This window comes from Larus michahellis, chromosome 3 (assembly GCF_964199755.1).
Source record: "Larus michahellis chromosome 3, bLarMic1.1, whole genome shotgun sequence".
Taxonomy (NCBI): Eukaryota; Metazoa; Chordata; class Aves; order Charadriiformes; family Laridae; genus Larus; species Larus michahellis.
Genome location: NC_133898.1, coordinates 118,703,046 through 118,724,184, shown reverse-complemented (window position 1 = coordinate 118,724,184; position 21,139 = coordinate 118,703,046). Strand labels below are relative to the sequence as shown.

Here is a 21,139-nt window from a genome sequence, read left to right as displayed (position 1 = left end):
TTAACTCCCTTTGACTTGCCTCACCTTTTTTGTAGGTTTTAATTGTGTCCTGCAATCTGCGCATCAGTTAACAGCAAAAGCTCTTGGCTTGAAGCGTTGCTTATCTAGGAATTGTAATAAAATAATTGTTCAAAGCAGAAAGGATTCTTTTATCTTGGGTTATTTTCACCTTAAGCAACTTTCTTCTCCTACTCCACTTTTCACTTCTTTACGTCTGTTTTTTGCGTTTGAGTTTTATTGGAGTGTTTTAGTCTGCTTATACTTCACCTGTGTAAGGAATGCGTGGCACTGGTTTTTCATCGCTTCTGTGTGTGGGTCACTTCTTGGTGTATCTTGTTCTGCGAGTATATTGCTTATATTATGAAAATCTTATAAATGCAGTATTTAGAGCCTAACATTGGGGATAATTTGATTATTTATTTTTTTCTGGAAAATTAATATAGCTTGCCCTCTGAAAAGAATTTGGATGTGTTTTTCCCTTATCCATGCCTTGTAGAGAATACTGTGGGTAGTTCACTGGGAAATATCTTTGGCGGTTTTTTGCAGTTAGCATCTCAAACACAAATATATGACTATTTTCACTCTTTTGTTTTCTTAATATAATGATACAGTCTTATGCTTCTTTCTAGAATAAAGTCCACAGAGGAATAACACCACTTTTCAAAACTAACATCTAGTTGCAAAACTGAGGCTATTAAACATCAGTTGATATGTTTTTCTTAATCAATGCAACTACAGTTTATAAAATTTAAAGATTTACCAGTAAAACAACTGAAGATAATAATTCTACCATATCCATGAAAATATTCTTAACTACAAGAAAAAGGGAGAGATGATTAAAAAAAAAAACAAAACACCTCTACTGTGGAGTTTGATGAAGATATATAAAAGGTACTGTATAGAAGCAGGACTAATGAATTGACAAAACGCATAAAGGAAGGCAATTGGTAAAATAAGACTGTGCAAGTAATATTTGAGGGACATGTAAAGCACAGTTTTCTGCAATTCCTTCATTATATTTGACACCATACTCAGGTGCGTTTGGAGCACTGTACCGAGAGCTGAGTGACCCGTTGGAATTTGCACCCCTTGGAGAGGTTGCAGAGAAGGGCAGTGAGACTGGTCAGGTATAATAAAACATGAACTGTCATGATTGAGCTTAAAGGCCTTTTTGAAGAGCTTTAAGAATAGTTTAGACGAACATCTGGGCAGAATGACAGAGCTGCTGTTCCTGTTTTGGGGTCTACATAACCCCACCCCTAACTCCAGTGACGGCATTGCTGTGAACAGGAATCAAAATGCTTGACTGTTCCTGACTCCAGCACTACGCTTTTCACAGCAACAGTATTCCCGGTTTCTTACCTATGGTAATATCCATTCTTTTGCTTGACCCTTGCAGAGCTCAATTCCCATACTGATGGTGAGAGGGATAAGTAGGGGATGTGTGGGGGGGGAACCCTTGTGAAAGCAGTCTCTGCCTGTACCTTCCCTCTGTGGATGGCTCCAAGCACTGCAGCATTCCAGTTTTCTTGGAGCTAGTCTTACACAAATACTTTAAGAGATCAGGGGGTTTTAATGTGTATTGCATAGGAAAAAAAAAAGGCAAAAACTTTAGTAATAGAGTGGGCAAATGCAATTAAAGATGATGTTTTATATTTTCCTTCCTCTCCCAAACAAAAAGAGTGAGTGATACAGGGCTTCCTTCAGAAAACAAAATAAATTATCATTGTTAAGAAATTTCTGCATTTTTTTATTCTTCATTCATTTTTATTTTATTTCTGAGTCTTCCACTCCTGCTGTTTCCTTACAAGCTCCTCAGCAAACTTTATAGGTGAATATCGCAACAATTTGGAATCGTGCTTTTGATCTGAGAGTTCATCTTGGGTTCAGATGCTGGTGGTTTTTTGAAACCACAGTTAATAATTTATGCAGTAAGGTCAGTTCTACTGCTTTAATGGTGGTAATGTGCTTAGTACAGTACAGTTCCCTCAGACTGCAGACTGGATGCCTGTCTCCACCTGTGTAGGTGTGCCATTAGAAGTTACCGTTCCTCATCATTCATCATCACTCCTGAATTTGGGAGTCTCTGTTTCTCCTGAAAATCCTAATGGATCGGCTCACGGGAACACTCCCAGCCCAACTGCATTAGGATCATAGGATGGTTTGGATTGGAAGGGACCTTAAAGATCATCTTGTTCCTGCCATGGGCAGGGACACCTCCCACTAGACCAGGCTGCTCAAAGCCCCATCCAGTCCGGCCTTGAACACTTCCAGGGGTGGGGCATCCACAGCTTCCCTGGGCAGCCTGTTCCAGTGTCTCACCACCCTCACAGTAAAGAATTTCTTCCTCATATCTAATCTAAGTCTCCCCTCTTCCAGTTTAACACTGTTACCCCTCATCCTATCGCTACACTCCCTGATAAAGAGTCCCTCCTTTAGGATGATCTAAATGAATTTAAGTAGTAGTTACTTGCTAATCCAGCTCATTTTGACAAAAGCCTTTTAAACTATGTTTATGTAAGCGGCCAGATTTAGGAAATAGTATCTGGCAAGGGAGCACCAATGAGCAGCAAAGGGTTGAGCTGGTGAACGTCTCCTTTTTCACTGGCACGAGGTTCAGATGCTTTGTCTGTGTGTTAAACTTTCAGTGTAGCTACTACAGTGATGCTGATGGTTTTGAGTTTGTACTGATTAAATTAGTCCTGTCAGGAAGGGGAAATAAAGTAGTATTTCTCTAGCAATTTATATAGTACTATAGCTAAAACTATAGTACAAAACTCCACACTTCAAATTTATATAATTGCTTAAAAAAGTGTGTAAACAAAGATTTTAAAGAAGAGTTAAATAACAGGATACTTAGCTTTGGACGTGCAGTATTTAGTTGATAATACTCAGTTTGTGAACATTTACTAAAGTTTCAAAATTGGATTTCAATATATAATAAGTATATATTTCAGTATATGTATATAAAATCCATGGCAGGTTTGAAGGGTTGCATTTTGATTTGGTTTGGGTGGGTAGTATTTTATTTCTCACAATTCAAAAATTAAATTGATTGGTTTAATGGGGGAGAAGGAATTTATTTTCCCATTCTAGATAATGCCTCTAGAATGTCAAAACTAAATTAATTACATTTTAGGAACAGAGTGGTATGTTAGAAAGCCACCCTGTGTTATTATTTTTAAAGGCTCAACATTTTTAAATGGGCTGCTGGATAATATTCTTGTTCATTACTGTTTTTACAGTTTATTTATGTCAGTGTGCCAGTAATTAAATGTTGAGCATGAAAAATCGAGTAATGAGTTTTAAACTGTCAACAGTAGCCTAGAAAGTATTTTCTATATGCTTATGCAATAAGCTTTAATGGTTTGGAAAAGAGTAGAAAACATGAAAACGCAAACATCGTTGTCATGTCAACATGTCATCATTTTTAAAGCGTACTGTTAAAAGTTGGAATTTTCAGGAATTTGGAGATCCCGTAAGAGAAGCTGCTATCATTTAGGAGTGCTGCAACAGCAATATTTTTATACATGCATTGCGGCTCATTTCAACATTTAAACTGATTTAACAATAAGTAAAATAAAATGCTTTTCAATTTAATGAAATGTAATTTTATGCTCTTAAGTTAAACCTTTCTGATTTGCTTCTGTGCATCAGCCGTTTATTTGCATTCGTGTTGCAACCACAGTATATATGCTGACCTGCTCAGAATTTAAATCATTAGTTAGTTTGAAATCTCATTAAAAATTACCCTGGAAGTGACTTGCCGTTCCTGAGGTTTGGAATACTTTATTAGAGTTTTCAGGGAAAGACAGTTTGGAAGATCCAAGTACTGGGAAGCAGCAAGCTATACAGAATAAAATAATTCAATCTGGGGCAAGGAATTATGTTTATTAGCACTTCCATTAAGGTGAAGGCTGGCCTTTTAACGTGGAGTTAAAAACTTAGTGTTAAATGATGAGTTACAGTTTGAAGTGAAAGTTTCTTGGAATAGATCTAGCTTTTAGTTTTGGTTTTTAGGAAACGGTAAAGAAATGATTTCAAATCGTAAAGCGTGTTTAGCAGCTGCCTGAACCATATTTCTAGATGTTGATGTTGAATATTGCTATTTTTTGGTTTGATGTACATTGGAAATACATAGTGTCAAACCAATGCTTTCGAGATCGCTGGAAAACTAGAGGCTGAAATACTGTGAAGATGGGTATAAAGTTTGTGGCAGGGTTCTTGTTTCATACTTGTGACCTAAATAGCTGAATCAGTTTCTACACAGGGATTGAAGGGGGGGGGGATAAAATGGGGAAAAAAAAAAAAAGCTAAGAAATATAGTAAAACTTCAGGGAAAATACTCAGAAATCTCCAGAGCCATGATGTGCTGTACTTCTGTAAGAAGGCTCAGAAACCAGAGCTTGGGCACATGGCCTCAAGCTACGCGATGCAGATGCGGGCGCGTATCCTCGGGTTTTTGGCAAAGGGAGCAGCTTTCCCGCTGTTGGAAGGATGCTGTCGACCAAACCGGTCTGGGGCTGCAGTCCTGACTTGGGCAGTAGAAGAAATGCTTGGATACTCTCTGAAGATCGAAGGCAATGAGGTAAGATACGGCTTAAAACGAGTTGAAAGCGAAGAATCCGAACTGAGTCAGTAATTTAGGTTGTGATAGTATTTCATAATAAAATACATTATTTCTTTCAAGGTGATGAAAAGGAAAATAAGTGTATGCACATTATCTTGTTCCTCTTACATGATGCTGATAAAATGTATTATACCAGTGTGATGAAAATGTTAAATTATTGAAGATACAAGTTTTAATGCTGTATAAAATGTATTTTGCTTTGTTTGCATGTTTTTCCCCTTTGTAGGCTAATCAGAAAGTCAGACTCGGTTCATACAGTGCAGATCTTGTTCTGAAAGTAAAATTGTAAATTTTTTTCCTGCATATAAGTGTATGTAACTTTATGAATAATGGAGAATGTTTCTTCATGTTTCAATGTTGTATATGCAAGATGTTACTAATTGTAAAGGGCTTGACAGTCTGCTCACTGGATTTGTTCTGGAGAGAAAATGTTGAAGTATTTAATGCAAAACAAAACCATTTCTTTAACAAAAACCTGGTTCACGTGAAGCTGCATGCTCTGAATGGATTATTGAGTAAATTTCTATCATTTTATGGAATCACTGTGACTGCTTTGAAATCTTCAATCCTTCCATTACCTTCCTAGGTTTTCCTGCTATAGAATATATCCCTTATATGCATATAGAAATTAGGGTTGGTGATACTTTTTCTTCTCTAGTGCTTGGGGGAAAATTTGAAAAAACCTTTGTCTCCTCATCAGGAGTATCAGCCATGTACATGCTTAGAATAATTTTTTTGTGGTCTGTTTTCTTAAGTGGGAAAAAAGTTAAACTGAAAAATAGATGAGCATCAGATGTGAGCCCCAAGAGCCCCCCAAGGTTTAGAGTACTGAGAATACTTATCTTTGAGGCAAAAATCAGTTTTCAATCTGAGTTTTAAATCTAAAATTACATTTTTCTACATCCCTCCAGGCAGACCTCTTTATCCTTCTATGTGCTTTTCATGGTTTAATTTTTACGTTTTCTGAGAGATAGTTTAAGTTTGCCCAAGAAAGCTGTACTTGTACGTAGTTTTAGAGTAATGTATCTTCCTAAGGACTGTACAGGTAAAAAAACTTTTCTTCAAATCTCCTTCCTTTTTGCCTTTTTTTGCCTTCCATAGAGACTTGCTTTTTTGAGCATTGGATATTTTTACTTTTGGGCGTTTTTCATGACTTGAAATGCAAAGATTTCCAAGATGATAAAATCTAGGAATAATAGATAAAAAGATAGAGTTTGTCCCTCTTCTTTTTTTTTTTCTTTTCTTTTTTCTTTTCCTTTTTTCTATTTCCAAAAATGCATACATGTATTTTTAAAAATTAAAAGGAGCAAGCTCTTTAGCTTTTCTTTCTGATAGATTTTTATAGTAATATTTTATAAAGCTTTACTGATTAGAAGCAATTAGATTATTTTTTTTCTTAAATTGAGTTATTTTTGTGAAATAAGATGGATTTATGCTAAAGAATCCAAGTCAAGGATTAAGACCTCTTTTTTTACACTGGAATGGTATTCAGTAATCTTGAGTCCAGCAAAACAGAGGATTTACAAATACAGATATTGTTCTGAGTTTGTTTCTCTTGCGAAGTAATAAACTCATAAATATCTGTATTTCGTGATGTTATACTGATGTTTAATTTCCAATTTGCTGAATAGAATTATTTCTGTATTCATCCAAGGTCTTACTCTCTCTGTCCCCATGCATAAATATCACAGAATTGACGACCAAAATGTTTCTCATGGTCCAGAACTTGCCATAATGTTTAATATTCGATGCAGACTGTGTCAAGCCCTTAGTTGTAGTATTCTAAGTTTACGTATGTAACTGTTTACGATTTTGTTGCATTTACTAGGTTTGCTGGGATGGGTAATCTTCTTAAGGTCCTTACCAGGGAAATTGAAAACTATCCACATTTTTTCCTGGATTTTGAAAGTAAGTTCAAACAATTACAAGACAATGAGAGAATCTTTTTCCTGACTTAACAGCAAACTGAGGAAAATCTTAAAATCTGATTGCTTGCAGTGTGTATTTTCCAGCACAACCAGTCTGTCCAAGTCCTTGTCGCGAAAATCATTTGCTTACTCAGGACTCCTTTTCTCTTCCTTTTCTATTTTTCAGGAACCAAATGGGAAATCTTTTAAAAGTTCTCACTTGCACAGAGCTTGATCAGGGGCCAAATTTTTTCCTTGACTTTGAAAGTGAGCAAAGCTTCTTGCCTGGCTTGCCTTCTTTGCTTATTATTTCCTAATAAACTGCATGCGCTTACGCATCATAAAGCAATTCAGAAGGGATTTGCAAACAAATCAAATTACACTTCAGTTCAATATGGCTTTTTTGATATTTATAAAACCACACAAAATTATTTAAATTGATTCTGAGCAGAGAAGGGGGCAGAATGATAGATACGGAAGTCAAACCTTACCTTGAATTAGTTTCAAAACATTTATGAGCCATTGTTAAATTTACATATGGATGAACTCAACCTCAGCTTTCTTTAACAAATCAGGGTTAAAAAAAACCCGTCTATGTTACTTCCTTGAATGGAAATATATATTGGAAATAAAAAGCTGAAAAAAGATAAGCAGTGGAGGTGGCACTGTTTTTGCCTGGTTCAGTGATGATGTAACTGGGATTATTATAGTTTCAAAAAAATAATGAAGTGGTCAAAGTGTATATGCTTGATTGCATCTCTCTTAATTGCATGGTTATCAGTTTGCAAAACAGTGTTTCGCATTCTGCAAAACAGTGTTTCGCATTCTAATTTCCTTGTCACATCTATATCTGATTCAAAGCTATTTCACTTTTGGTGGTTACAGTTTCCCTGCATGTACTTCTAGACATTGTCTTGAAAACTGGTCATCAAATCCTTAAATATGGGTTTAATCCTACTCCACCACTTAAGTGAAATGCTTTTTATTTAAAATGCTAACAGTGTGTGGTATTTTAATACCTTTATTCTAAGAAATAATAAATAAATAACAAAATGTTTTGAGAGAAGCCAGTGCTTTTAAAATAACTTTGTTTTGAACCATGGTTTAAGAGAGAATTTCAGTGATTAGACACACGTTTTATCACCTTGAAATAGTTCTCTTGAATCATTAATTCCTGAATTATTTTTCTGAAAAAAAGTTACTGGCATGATATGAGGCACTATGTGTGTACGCACTCTGAAGCACTGGTTCAAAAAGTCAATTAAACACATACTTCAATCTCATGAAATTGTTCAAACATGCTTTCTTGGATAAGAGCTAGAGTGTATGACTGTAGCTTTGCACATATCTTAATCTTCTTATCTAGATCTTATTTACCTCATTATGAAGAATCAGTTTTAAATCATGAAAAAAGTTAATTGGTTAGTTTGGGTTCAGGAGAAGGTGCTGCGAGCCGTGTATCCCTTTTTCTCTTCTGTCTATATCATTTGAGAATTTCATTGTAAACCTGGGATGTCAAACCTTTATCCAAACCACCACGTAGTATTTTTTTTTCCTATCAACTTTGTGAGTGCTTCAGTAGTGCTCTGTAGCTTTGCCAAGCTATTGTGAAGGTTTTCAGCTGCTCTGAGCTCCCAGGTTTGATCAGCCCCATCATGTCCTGGATGGTAAGAAAGTTCTCCTGACCCAGGCTTGTCAGAAACAGGTGGTCTGGCAGTGGGAAACCTCGGTGGAGTGGAAGGGGTGGTAAGAGGGGAAAATACCTGTTTTATTTGAGTCTTGGCAGCAAAGGTTGTTGTGTTTTTTTTTTTTTCCATAAGTGCATTGCCAAGAAGTGAACGGGATGAAGCTCCCTCTCCCATGGGAGGTGACGGGTGGTTAGTGCAAACACGTGCGCACACTAGTCAGGCACATCCACCTAGAGAGGCACAGAACTATCAGCTCCAAATTGCAGTGAGTTTGATACTCCTGAGTGACAGGTTAAAATCTTTTACTTGTGAAATAAAGTCTTGGAGGGTTTTATGGCACTAAATCTGTATTGTGTCAAAGGGATGTGACTGAAAATGCCTGTAATTGCATGCTTTGGTCTCCTTTAATTAGCCATTGTATGGTGTAAAAGGACACTCTTAGTTAGTGGACATGAGTAAGAGCCTGCTTGTGTGTTCGCTGGACTTGAGACGTTCTGTGGTCTCAGTTTTAGGTTGGAGTTCATGCATGAATGGCCACTAGAGTTGGCCATTCAGAGGATGAGGGGTATGCCAAGTTGATGTGTTTGCTGTATTTCATTGTTCGCATCAGGATATTGCTCTTTCTAGGTTTTTGTGCACTTTTCATTGGCGGAAAGCTGAAATCTCAAAGTAATCAGCACTGCTTATGAAATGTTTACAGATTTTTTGGATACTCCTGCCCTGGTAATTTTTGTATTGTACCTGAAAGGAAAGCGTGTGACATACTACTTCCTGCTGTGCGTACATTGTACTGCACAAATACTGCTTAAAAAAACAGAAGCTGCCCTTTTTCTCATATGCAGGAGTAGAACAAATACAATCTGTCTCCATGCCTCAAAAATCAGAGGCTTTATGGGCTGATGTTGGTCAAAAGTAATATAATTGTTTATACAAAGAAAGTGGGAAAAGGACATTCAGGCGTTAAATTCATTTGACAGTCGATTTGATCTGTGCTGCTTCAAAGGGGTCATCCCATGGGTGGTGCTTCGCGGTATAGTCTCATAGCCTTATGCTGGAATTGCAATGTACAGACACATGGTTGCACCCATCGTGAATGATAACTGTGGTGGGTTGACCCTGGCTGGACATCAGGTGCCCACCAAAGCCGCTCCTCAGCTCTACAGGGCAGAGAACATAAAAAAGAAGGCTCGTGGGTTGAGATAAGGGCAGGGAGAGATCATTCAGCAATTACTGTCATGGGCAAAACAGACTTGACTTAGGGAAAATGAGTTTGTTTTATTACCAATCGAATCAGAGTAAGGTAATGAGAAATAGGACCAAAAGTTAAAGCACCTTCCCCCCCACCCCTCCCTTCTTCCTGGGCTCAACTTCACTGCCGATTTTTCTCTCCCTTCTCGCCCCGCGTGGATCAGGGGGACGGGGAATGGGGGTTGTGGTCAGTTCATCACACATTGTCTCTGCTGCTCCTTCCTCCTCGGGGGGAGGACTCCTCACACTCTTCCCTTGCTCCAGCCTGGGGTCCCTCCCACAGGAGAGACAGTCCTCCACCAACTTCTCCAATGTGATTCCCTCCCATGGGCTGCAGTTCTTCATGAACTGCTCCAGCGTGGGTCCCTTCCGTGGGCTACAGTTCTTCAGGAACAAACTGCTCGAGTGTGGGTCCCCCATGGGGTCACAAGTCCTGCCAGCAAACCTGCTCCAATATGGGCTCCTCTCTCCACAGTTCCTGCCAGGAGCCTGCTCCAGTGTGGGCTTCCCACAGGGTCACAGTCTCCTTTGGGCATCCACCTGCTCTGGTGTGGGGTCCTCCACGGGGTACAGGTGGAAATCTGCTCCATTGTTAACCCCCATGGGCTGCGGGGAGACAGCCTGCGTCACCGTGGTCTTAACCTTGGGCTGCAGGGGAATCTCTGGTGGAGCTCCTGGAGCACCTCCTCCCCCTCCTTCTTCACTGACCTTGGTGTCTGCAGAGTTGTTGCTCTCACACATTTTCACTTCTCTCTCCCAGCTGCTGCTGGGCAGCAGTTTTTCCCCCCTTCTTAACTATGTTATCCCACAGGTGCTACCACTGTTGCTGATGGGCTCAGCCTTGGCCAGCGGTGGGTCCGTCTTGGAGCCAGTTGCATTGGCTCCATCAGACATGGAGGAAGCTTCTGGCAGCTTCTCACAGAAAACACTCCTGTAACCCCCCAGCTACCAAAACCTTGGGTGCAAACCCAGTACAGATAGCAATGTGGAAAAATGAAGTTGCTAAGAACTAGCTGTTCAAAAAAAGCCCCACCAAACTACCACTTTATCCGTCTCCCCCCACCTACTAAATACTCCTCCACTTAGATCAGGGTGATGCGGATGACACCATGGTTGGAAGAGCCCCAGCAGTGACATGTGAATGGAACAGAAATGCAGGAGAAGATGGCAAGCAGTGGTACAGACTTACATATCTTAGGTCAGTCTTGAAGCTACACAGTAAGGTCAGCGTAGTAGATTTTTATTTTATTTTTTCCCTTTAGTATCCTTAATTAATGCACATTTTACAGGCACTGTGTTACAAGGTTGAGTTGTTCTGTGCAACAGGAATTAATTTATTTTCTTGTGAATTATTGTTCTCCCGGTCAGAATTCTATGTTTTGATGAAAATTTTGAGGAGGACATTTTGTATTGCATCTTTTGAAAAATGCCATTATGAGGGGGTTTTTGTTTATTTTAAAATATATTTAATTATTAAGTCGCTTTTCATCAGTTCCATTCTCACTTTTCTGTGTTTTTTACCAACTTGTTCTTTTCATAATTGGCCTTAGTCCCTCCAATACACCTCTTCTATGCAATACTTGAGGTCTCAAAAAATGGAGAGATAAAAACAGAAACACTTCAAAAAAAAAATGTTTTCTCACCTAATTCAAATGCTGCCTTGTGCTGCACTTGAAAATTGGAAAGAATCATGAAAGAAAAAGAAATTAGTATGTTTCAAGATTTCACCTTCCATTTTTTTCTTTAAATAACTATTTTAATCTTTGCCCAGAAGATTTTAGGCTGGGGAAAAAAAAAAGTTTAAAACTCCCCTTTTCTGCAGCTGTCTATATCATCAGTTGCAATTCTTATGACACCTTTCTACTGGCGTTATTCTTGATTCAAAACTGGGAACCAGGTTTCATAACTCCATGGTCATACTTGAAAAAGCTTGAATCCAGCATTAATTTCAGTTAATGTTGTATAGCAAAAGCGGTTCTGTCTGCTCTCCGGTAATCATTTTGGAGTTAGGCAGTTACTCTGCATCTTTTGCAGAGTAGCAATTTGAAGATCCATTCAGTCCAGCCTTGAAAGCAAAGAGGGAGAAATGGGAACTGTGGTAACTTCAGCAAGTGCTATGGAGAATAGCATTCTCCTGTGCAAGTGAAAAAAAGCCTTTCTTAATTTGAGGTGAAATGTGAACTATATGCATTCAGCCAAATTACTCTTTTTTTTAAGGTTGACTGAAAGCTTTAAATAAAGAAAAGGATCTCTTAATTCCTAGAAAGTGAACTGTATTGCTATTTTACACTTGAATCTTGGTGTGGTTATTCTTGTTCAAACTGCTACATATTGGATTTGATTATATACCACTTATTTTGCCTTAATTGCTTCTTAGCTCTCAACTCAAAAATAATGTTGGGAAGAGTGAGTGCCTGGCCAGTCTCGAGTCAAATGGATTTTCTCAGCTCAAGAACTGTTTTGTTCTTTAGATATTGACCTTATTTAAATTAGTCACAGGTAAATGAATTCTGGGTACATGAGGCTCTTTCCATAGCAGCGTACAAGTGTTCTTTTTTTGCAGAAAATCTACTGTCAAATTACTCCTGCCCATAGAGGGCCTTTTTCAGGCAAAGTAAACAAATAATTCCACAGGAATTCTTGGAAGTAATTTGAAGGTTGAGGTAACAACTGTTTGCTTTGAACCTAAAAGGCTAAAGCTCATAGGTTATCAGGAGGTCCCATCCTCTCCTCAGATACAAATACTTTTTATAAGACAAAACTCTATAAACCTTAACCTGAGCAGGTGCCCCTTTTTACTAAATGTTAGCTGGGTGGGCTCATTACTTGATCCTAATTTAATCCCACACCCCCAAGAATCAAGGACACACATTTTCTAGGATGTCCTCCCCCCATCTCCTGAAAGATTAATGAAATTTTCAGTTATCATTGTTCATGTATGATTAAAAGTGTATATGATTAGAACATGTCTAGCAGCAGAACAACTTCCCACTTTTTCTGTAATAGGATATTAATTAATACCCTTACTCCAAAGGCAGGAAGGCTGTAGATAGGCCTGTATCCAGCCTGTGGGAGAATAAACTCTTGTCTCCCGCGCTGCAGAGAGTGCCCTACGCGAGAAGCTATGGCTCAGTTGGAGAAAGTCTGTCTACTCCGTGTCTGTAGTGGAGCTGATATCCCTGGCACAGCACCATGCCCGTAGCAAGTATTAACAATTTAGGGAGCTTCACTTTGTTCTAGCTAGTTTAGAAAGGATGAAATTCAAAAACCCAGCACAGGCTGGGCAGGGTAGTGCTTCTACCTAATACTGTTCTTAATATATGGAGTGTAGCAGGTTCTGGTGCCCTCTGAAATATGTTATTCACTGCAGTTGTACTGCCTTTTGTCTTTTCTAAGGACATAAACTAGCTTTTCATCTAATTTTGTCCCAGATTGGAATGGGAAAAATCATTGTCATGATGAGAAAACTGAAATAGGATTTTAGCACGATACAGTAAAACACCTATACCGGTCTCTAACTTGCTGTCAGTGGCTGGTGGAGTTATTGCCCGTGTTCAGCAGTGGAACAGGGCAAGAAAAGCTGAAAACGGCTTGTAGTACCTCTTGTTTTACTCACTATTCTTTTTCAGGGCTGTCAAGGCCGGATGGCTATGATGTTTTTTACAAATAAGACTCCACATTCACTGAAATGCAACCACTGACTAGCTTCAGTGGGCATCCTGTTAACCTGCAGCCTGTTTGAGCAAGGGTGGAATAAAGTGCTGTGCTTTTGGTCTGCGTTTCAGACACAGGAAGGCTGTGTGGGTTGGAAGTACTTCTTTTAGTACTGTCTGGTATCTCTTCATTAAAATTAATTATTAAGATATTGTTATAACTCATAAAATTAATTACTGAGATATTGTTATACTTGATTTTGTATTGGTCAAGGCTTCATGTCCATTCTTTTTACATTTAATCTTGTCCTATGAGTACTAATGTCTTACCTACATAGCAGTTTCTATGCTTTTTCTAACGTGCACTTGGTGAAGAATAAGGCAGATACGTTGTGCTGTTACGGTTTTTGTGAAACAAACGATGGGTATTTTTCTAAGGAAAAAAAAAAAAAAAAGATGATTCTACCCTCCCACCCCACCATGCATCTGAAATATTTAATGCATCCACAAATGTATTGTAGTTGGTCCAGCTTCCCCCCCCCCCCCTTTTTTTTTTTTTAATGAAATCTGAAGCCCCATCCAAAACATGGAATAGACCATTGAAAGAGGGCATTTGTTCATGGAATGGATGAATTGTCATATCCTGGATATGTCTCGTAGAGCCAATAGAATTGCATTTCTCTCCAGAGCTAAAATTTTTGCTTTCTAAATGAAAATTTGCTGGTAGAATCCATATATGGAAGAGTAAAGCCTGCTTTGACTCTTGAATTAATATAACAGAGGATTCATTTAGTTGTCAGGTTTAAGGTTCATATTGGAAACACTTGGGTGAAAAAGTTTCCAATTTTGTCTTATTAAAGACAGCGTACTCTGAAGGTGTGGGTGCTGTAAAAACTCAGACTTGAAATGCAGTAAGTCCAGTGATTATGGTAACTTATTATTCAGAGGGCTTACATTCAATGTGGCTTAGTCGGTGGCTACGGATTTATTTATAAATGGGCTCCAATTACTTAAGCATGTGCTGGTTCTCTGGCGATGTGGGGTGAGAGGTGAGCACTGCCAAGCAGTGATTCCACGCTGTGATTCAGAAATGGCATTTTTTTTCTCAGAACAGAGACACAAGCTTTGGTATTATTGGATAGAAAAACAATTTGAGAAGCCAAAATCTGTCACGAAGAAGTCTATATTCCTTTTAATTGTTGCTGCTGCTGTTGTTGTTGACAGCAAGATGAAATCTTTTTCAAAGTGATTGATTACATGTTTTTTAGATGACCATTTTTGGCAGGCTCTTCATGTAAAATCCCTTTTGAAACATGGACATGGTCTTATCAGAACATCTGTTCGCATAACATATATTTCATAAGTAAGATGCATGTTTTGTTTTTTTTTTTAAAAAAGCCTGAATCATCCTCCCTACCTTTATTTTTAAGCTAAACGCTTCCACCATAAATATGAACCGCTTCTGCAAACGCAAGCTAAGCCTGTTGCTCTGTGGCCTTTGCAGCCCTTTCCCTCTCCCTTCCCTTTCTTTCCCTCTTCCACCCACCTACCTTCCTCCTACTCCTACTTCCCCACGTGCTGGGATACTACGGAAAGCTCGGTTGGTTTCAAACATTCAACCTTCCCCCAATTTCCACAAGTTGAATTGGGAAAAATGGAGAAAGACCAACAATAAAGGGTGTTAGTCACGGTCATTTTTAAGTCCCAAAGTGCTGAGCGGTCTATAGTGTTACATTTCTATCAGGAGCTAATGTTTTTTAAAGCAAATAAATTGGAAAAAGTAACATAGAAATACCTTGTTAACCAGCCCCTGCTTCAGGTGACCTGAACGTGCACATTTTACACTCATGAACTGTACTAATAAATTACTTATTCTCTTTTGTGTCTTAATAGTCACTGAAAATGTTATTTAATTTTTTATTTAGCCATTAAAATATAGATATTGATTTATAGGTGACTCCTACCTTCTTTCTCTGTTGTTTTATGGTATGTAAGTGTTCAACAAGATTACTAGTTTCTTCGTTAAACTCCGAAGCATTTACTGTTTTGTTCCCCCCTTTATCAGAAGGTGACACACCTGTTACGGCGTGTACCTGAGATTTCTTGCAGCTTGGGGAAAGAACCAGTCAGCGACACTGTAAACTTAACGGGACTAATAGTTCATTTCAACAGCCGTGTCCCAGCTGGAGTTTTCCTGTTTGGGGTAGTTTTTCCCTTTGGTGCTACTCCCCTTCGCTTTTTGGAGGATGGTGGAATTTTTTAGTTATGCGAAGTATTTTGCATATAAAACCCAGCTGAGTAAGCACAGTTTGTTTTGACTTTTACTCGTTCCGTCTTTTAAACAAGATTAGGGAAAACTTACAGAATAAAAGGAAACGTCAGATCAGTATTGATTCCTGTGCCCAGTCTCATGGGACTCATGGTGACCTGTGAATATAGAAAACATTTTAAGTATTAGTTGCCTCAGAGCTATGGATACATAAGTCTCAGCCATTGGTGTCTGGTTGGTGTAAGGTCCGTAGGTGACACATTTAAGCAAATGATCCTAACCCAAAACATCATGGGGAAGCTTTGAGGACGCCTGCTCTTTCCAGACTCTCCAAGTTAAACCGGTTCATTTGTTTCTAATGCGGGGTGGGTAAATGAATCCTGTACTGATACATGGGTGGGAAACTGTGTCTCATTTCTTAAAGAGAGTGAGAAAACTAAATAGGAAAGGTTATTTTAGTATTTCTTGTCTATTAATGTAGAGATGTATAAAGTATCTCTTCCTAATCGGCGAGTTTTTGAACTGTAGGTATCTCATTGCTTTTAATGAAAACAAGTAGTCCTTAAGTCCTAAGATTCACTTTCAGATATTTTTTTTTTCTTCCAAAAACATTAAAATTCTGTTAAAAGCTAATACAAGTTTAAGAAAAAGAAAAATTAAAAGTTGTGTCTCTAGAAGTCTGCTGGGACAATGTGTTATGGTTCAACCTCAGCTGGCAACTAAGCACCATGCAGCCGCTCACTCACTCCCCCCACAGCGGGACGGGGGAGAGAATCAGAAGGGTAAAAGTGAGAAAACTCATGGGTTGAGGTAAAGGCAGTTTAATAGGTAGAGCAAAAGCCGCGCATGCAAGCAAAGCAAAATAAGGAATTCAGTCACGACTCCCCATCAGCAGGCAGGGGTTCAGCCATCTCCAGGGAAGCAGGGCTCCATCACACATAACTGTTAGTTAGGAAGACAAACGCCATCACTCCAAATGTGCCCCCTTCCTCCTCCTTCCCCCAGCTTTAATGCTGAGCACGACACCATATGGTGTGGGATATCCCTTTGGTCAGTGGGGTCAGCTCTCCCAGCTGTGTCCCCTCCCAGCTCCCTGTGCACCCCCAGCCCGCTTGGTGGTCGGGCGGCGTGAGGAGCAGAAAAGACCTTGACTCTGTGTAAGCACTGCTCAGCAGTAGCTAAAACACTCCTGTATTATCAACACTGTTTCCAGCACAAACCCAAAACACAGCCCCATACCAGCTACTATGGAGAAAATTGACTCTGCCCCAGACAAAATCAGCACAAAATGTGATTGTTTCTACAGATACTGACTACAATTCTATATATAGGTCATCCAGTCTTTAGTCAGTGCCAGTTGGCTTTATGTTTTAAAGCAAAAGAAGGGAGAAGATCTCTACCTTGTCTAACGTGTTGATCTTCTAGGGATAACATCACTCCCTGGGGTCACACTGCTGTGCAAATCCCATCGGATGGGATCTGAATGGGAAAATTGATCTACTTCAAATGTCATTTCTCTGAACAAGAAAGATCTACAGGTCACTCCCACCTTGAAAACTCATCATTGACAGAGCTGGATTTATTTTAGTAGCAGGAATGATCTCTGACATACATAAGAAAAATGTTTTTAACAGTACTGTATCTGTGTTTTACAAAAGGAGAAATAAATTACCCTGGTTAGGGAAGCCTGGAGGAAAGTCAAAGTGGCGTAATATCCCACTGCTCCATCCACTGAAAGGCCTGATTTTATCCCCAAGCTGCAAGAAGAGTGAACAATTCTTTGTAATCGGGACTGTGGAGCTGATGAAAGAGAGGGACATTTTTACTAAAGGACTGGTGCATTATCCTATTCTAATAATATTGCTTTATGATACTGCTTCACTTTAAGATCCAATGTTTTTAGAAGAGGTATTATGAGCCAGAGCATACAAAAACTGCACTGCTTTTTTTTTTTCTTTGCTATAGAAAGTAAAAACTTGAATGTTAGCAGAATGGCAGTGTAGGATAATTGTGTATTTTAAAAAAACACATGAGAATGGAGTTATGCATAGTCGATATGAATATAATGTATTAAGTAGAACTGAGTAATCTTGCCATTTGTATTGCAGCTACCTTCTGACTTCGTGCATTTTGCTTTTCTGTTTCTTAGATGCACAGCCCACAGATGGAGAAAGGGAGGTATGGAATCAGATCAGTGCAGTTTTACAGGACTCGGAAAGTATGCTTGCAGACCTTCAGGCTTACAAAGGAGCTGGACAAGAAATTAGAGATGTACGTTTGTTAATGACAGTTTTTTGGAAGCAGAATCAAGCAAAACTCAATGTGTTCCTCGCTTCTGTTCTGTATCCAAGCACATTCTATGAAACGATATGAAAATCTTCATTAAAATTGTGTTTACAAAATCTGTTACAGCCTAGGTGTAATGTTGAATATAAAGCCCTAATGTCAAATTGTTAAATGGTGGCTGCTGGAACTTCTCTTAAGTTTACTATTAGTAATTATTTTTCACTTTGAGAAACAGCATTTCATGCGCCTCATTTCATATATCTTATGGTAGAAGTTAAAGTTGAGGACATGGAAGAAGTAATACTCAGATGTTAGAAATGCACTATTAAAAAGGTTGAAAACAGTTGTTCTTCTGTGTAAGTGAAATAATGAAACAAAGTAAATTATAACCTTACATCGACTTTGCAGGCATCTTACTCTATGAAATTGGTCCTGAAGTACAGTTCTGAACTGTAACGTAGAATTTGGCTCAACTGACCAAATCTTTGCCTGCATCAGCTTTGCAGTTACTGTGAGCTGTTGGTTACTTAAGAACCTGAAGATTTCAAGAGCATCGGAATCTTAAAAAAAGGCTATTTCTGTAACCTGTAATCATATAAAAGGTCTTCCTTGGTGTTTCTGACATATTTTTTCCCCAAATAACGTGTTAAAACATATTTCCTGTGTGTCAGTGGTGCATTTGAATGAATAATTTTAAATAACTATGTTACAAGGGGAAAGGGAAGGTGGAAAAAAATGGTATTTTTTTGACTCACTAATTTCCTATTCCTGCGCAATGTAATTTCTCGTAATTGTTCTGTGTTTCACAATACTTACTTTCTAAAATGGTGAACTAGAAAACTTCCGAACCATCTTTTGCTTGTTATTCACGGACCACAGTTCTTTACAGTAATATTTTCATTTCAGGCAATACAAAACCCCAATGATATCCAGTTGCAAGAAAAAGCATGGAATTCAGTATGTCCTCTGGTTGTAAGGCTGAAGCGCTTTTATGAGTTTTCACTCAGATTAGGTGAGCCCTGTTCTAGTCTGTCTGCTCATTCGGCTACTTTATATATAAAGAGGTAGGAAGTTTCTTTTTCCACAGACTTTTAAACGGTTATTATTCTTTCTGTTTGATATCAGCAGACATTTAACTGTAGTTACGTTTATCAAGGCCTATTTTTAATCTTAATTTAATTTCAAATTTATCTTAGTTTGGCAGTCTATCACTTAAAATAAATCTGCATTATCTAAATAGAGTACAAGCAAAGAATGGATGAAGTTTTTCTCTGGTGCCTGCCACTCTTCTGCACTCCACTGGTCCATATGGTACTAATGCAATTTATTTTTTGTGATTTGGATCCTTCCGAGTTTTAAAAGGAATGTAAACCAATAATATTTTGAGACTTTTTAAAAACAGGGATAACAGAGGGAGAAGGGTGTCAATAAACTCTCTCACAGGCTGAAAATCCGAAGTTGGGCATGTTTTACACTGGATTTGTCATCCCTACAAACCCCCAAAAATATGTAATTACTCCTTGAATTAGGACTCTGGAAGAGAACCAGTATGCAAAAATTTATGTATAAAGTGGGAGAGCTCCCAATGCAAGGGAATTCGTCTACACCATCCTGCTTACTGAGTCTTTCTCTTGTTGAGTTATGTTAGTAATTATAGCCGCGGGAGCTGAATTACATTGCTATCGGTGCCTAAGAGGGCGCTTTTAGTAACAGAGATGCCAGAATAATCTCTGTACTGAGCTGGTGGCTAATTGGGAAAGATGAAAGAGTTGAATATCTGAATGCAATGAAAATGCTTTCTCGAGAATTTTCTGTAGGGAACCCGGATAAAGGGTGATATAAAGGGAAAAGAGGTCAGCGATACAAAACGGAGAGAAAATGGCAGAGAGCCCGAAGAGGCAGGTCTCTTTGACTAACGTTTCTCACCTTAGAATCGTATGAAAAAGCATTTCTGTTAAGGCTCTGCATGTTCAGAGGGTTTCTTCCCTTCAAGCAAAGTATATTTAGATACTTGCTTAAAGGTTTGTCATAGTGTGGACTGAATAGAATTTGTGCTTCTGATTTTTATTCAGAGAAGGCCCTGCAGAGCTTATTGGAGTCCTTGACGTGCCCGCCTTATACTCCAACTCAGCACCTGGAACGGGAACAGGCTCTAGCGAAAGAGTTTGCAGAAATCTTACATTTTACTCTTCGTTTTGATGAACTTAAGGTTAATAAAATCTTTTAATACCTCCTGAATTTTTTGCATGTATTTTGAACGGAAAGTGATTCTTTCCTATTTGTCTTCCTCTCAGATGAGAAACCCAGCAATTCAGAATGACTTCAGTTATTATAGGCGGACAATAAGTCGCAACAGAATAAACAACATGCACGTAAGTAAATAAAATCTGATCTGCTGTTCACACTGAGGTATTTATTACTATGCGTTTATACCATTAGTGGTAGTGTTTTTTCCTTTTGATTTGCTCGCTGTCATGTTCTCTCCTTCACGCCAAGAGTTAATCAGCAGTCCGGATGAAGTGATTAGAGTGGAACTATTTGTGCAACAGTCTGCTTGCTGACATGAGCATGTACTGTGTCTTTATCTTGCTGCTGGCAACATTTTAAAGAGTTTTGTTGACTATTTTTTCTCATGTTCTCATCAGCTAGACATTGAGAATGAAGTAAACAATGAAATGGCCAATAGGATGTCCCTGTTTTATGCAGAAGCCACACCAATGCTGAAAACGCTCAGTAACGCAACTACACATTTTGTGTCAGAAGTAGGTAATGGGGGAGAAAAGGTCTAACACAGACATTCGTGATTTTAATTTTGCAAGATGGTTTACTGAACGTTGTCTGTTTTTAACCCTTCTAGAACAAAACGTTACCAATTGAAAATACAACGGACTGTCTAAGTACTATGGCTAGTGTATGTAAAGTCATGTTGGAAACACCGTAAGTTCTACCTTAAATCTTGTTTTTCTTGCATGATAGAATTTGCATTGTATTTTAAGTAGCCACCTGGGATAAACACAGGTTTTTTCCAAATGAAATCCTGTATGTTTGCCTGAAGTTGTTATCACATTTGTATACGCAGTGTGACGTGGTATTAGAAAGCCTTGCCTCCTGTTTTAACCACCTTATGATACTCTTCATGAATCAGCATTGAGTTTTGTCAGGGAGAGCTTACAAGGTCAGCCTGTATTTCCACAAAAGGTTAAAATACAAGTGTAATGTTATGCACTCACAGGCTTCGGTGTCTGTGTCTTGTCTCACCAGGGCCATAGGCCAACTACTGTCTCTTGATTGCCCATGCCACTGTTATTAGCACACTAAAGGGGCAAGATTTTGGCTTTTCCGAGTAGCGTTCTCACAAATGATACTATTTTGAGGATCCTTTGAGTTGATCTTTTTGGATGCAGCCATCTTGTTCTGGATGCGAGAAACTTCAGCTGTATGAAAACTGTACAGTTGGT

General features: G+C 38.6%; 1 protein-coding gene across 15 annotated transcripts in view; it reads left to right on the top strand.

Moving 5' to 3' along the window:
• Positions 1-21,139, top strand: part of CYRIA (CYFIP related Rac1 interactor A) — a 62,152-nt gene that overhangs the window by 33,315 nt on the left and 7,698 nt on the right. For 4 of the 15 annotated variants that reach the window (XR_012586349.1, XM_074581892.1, XM_074581891.1 and 1 more), the window contains exons 4-11: positions 6,459-6,538; positions 6,725-6,804; positions 17,545-17,666; positions 18,588-18,693; positions 19,754-19,890; positions 19,976-20,053; positions 20,327-20,443; positions 20,539-20,618. Coding sequence is in view for 14 of the 15 variants with exons in the window: in XM_074581892.1 (XP_074437993.1) it covers positions 6,732-6,804; positions 17,545-17,666; positions 18,588-18,693; positions 19,754-19,890; positions 19,976-20,053; positions 20,327-20,443; positions 20,539-20,618 (713 nt within the window). In the remaining variant the exon portion in view is untranslated. The remainder of the gene's footprint in view (positions 1-6,458; positions 6,539-6,724; positions 6,805-17,544; positions 17,667-18,587; positions 18,694-19,753; positions 19,891-19,975; positions 20,054-20,326; positions 20,444-20,538; positions 20,619-21,139) is intronic. The other 11 variants (XM_074581896.1, XM_074581894.1, XM_074581889.1 and 8 more) reach the window with 3 other exon arrangements.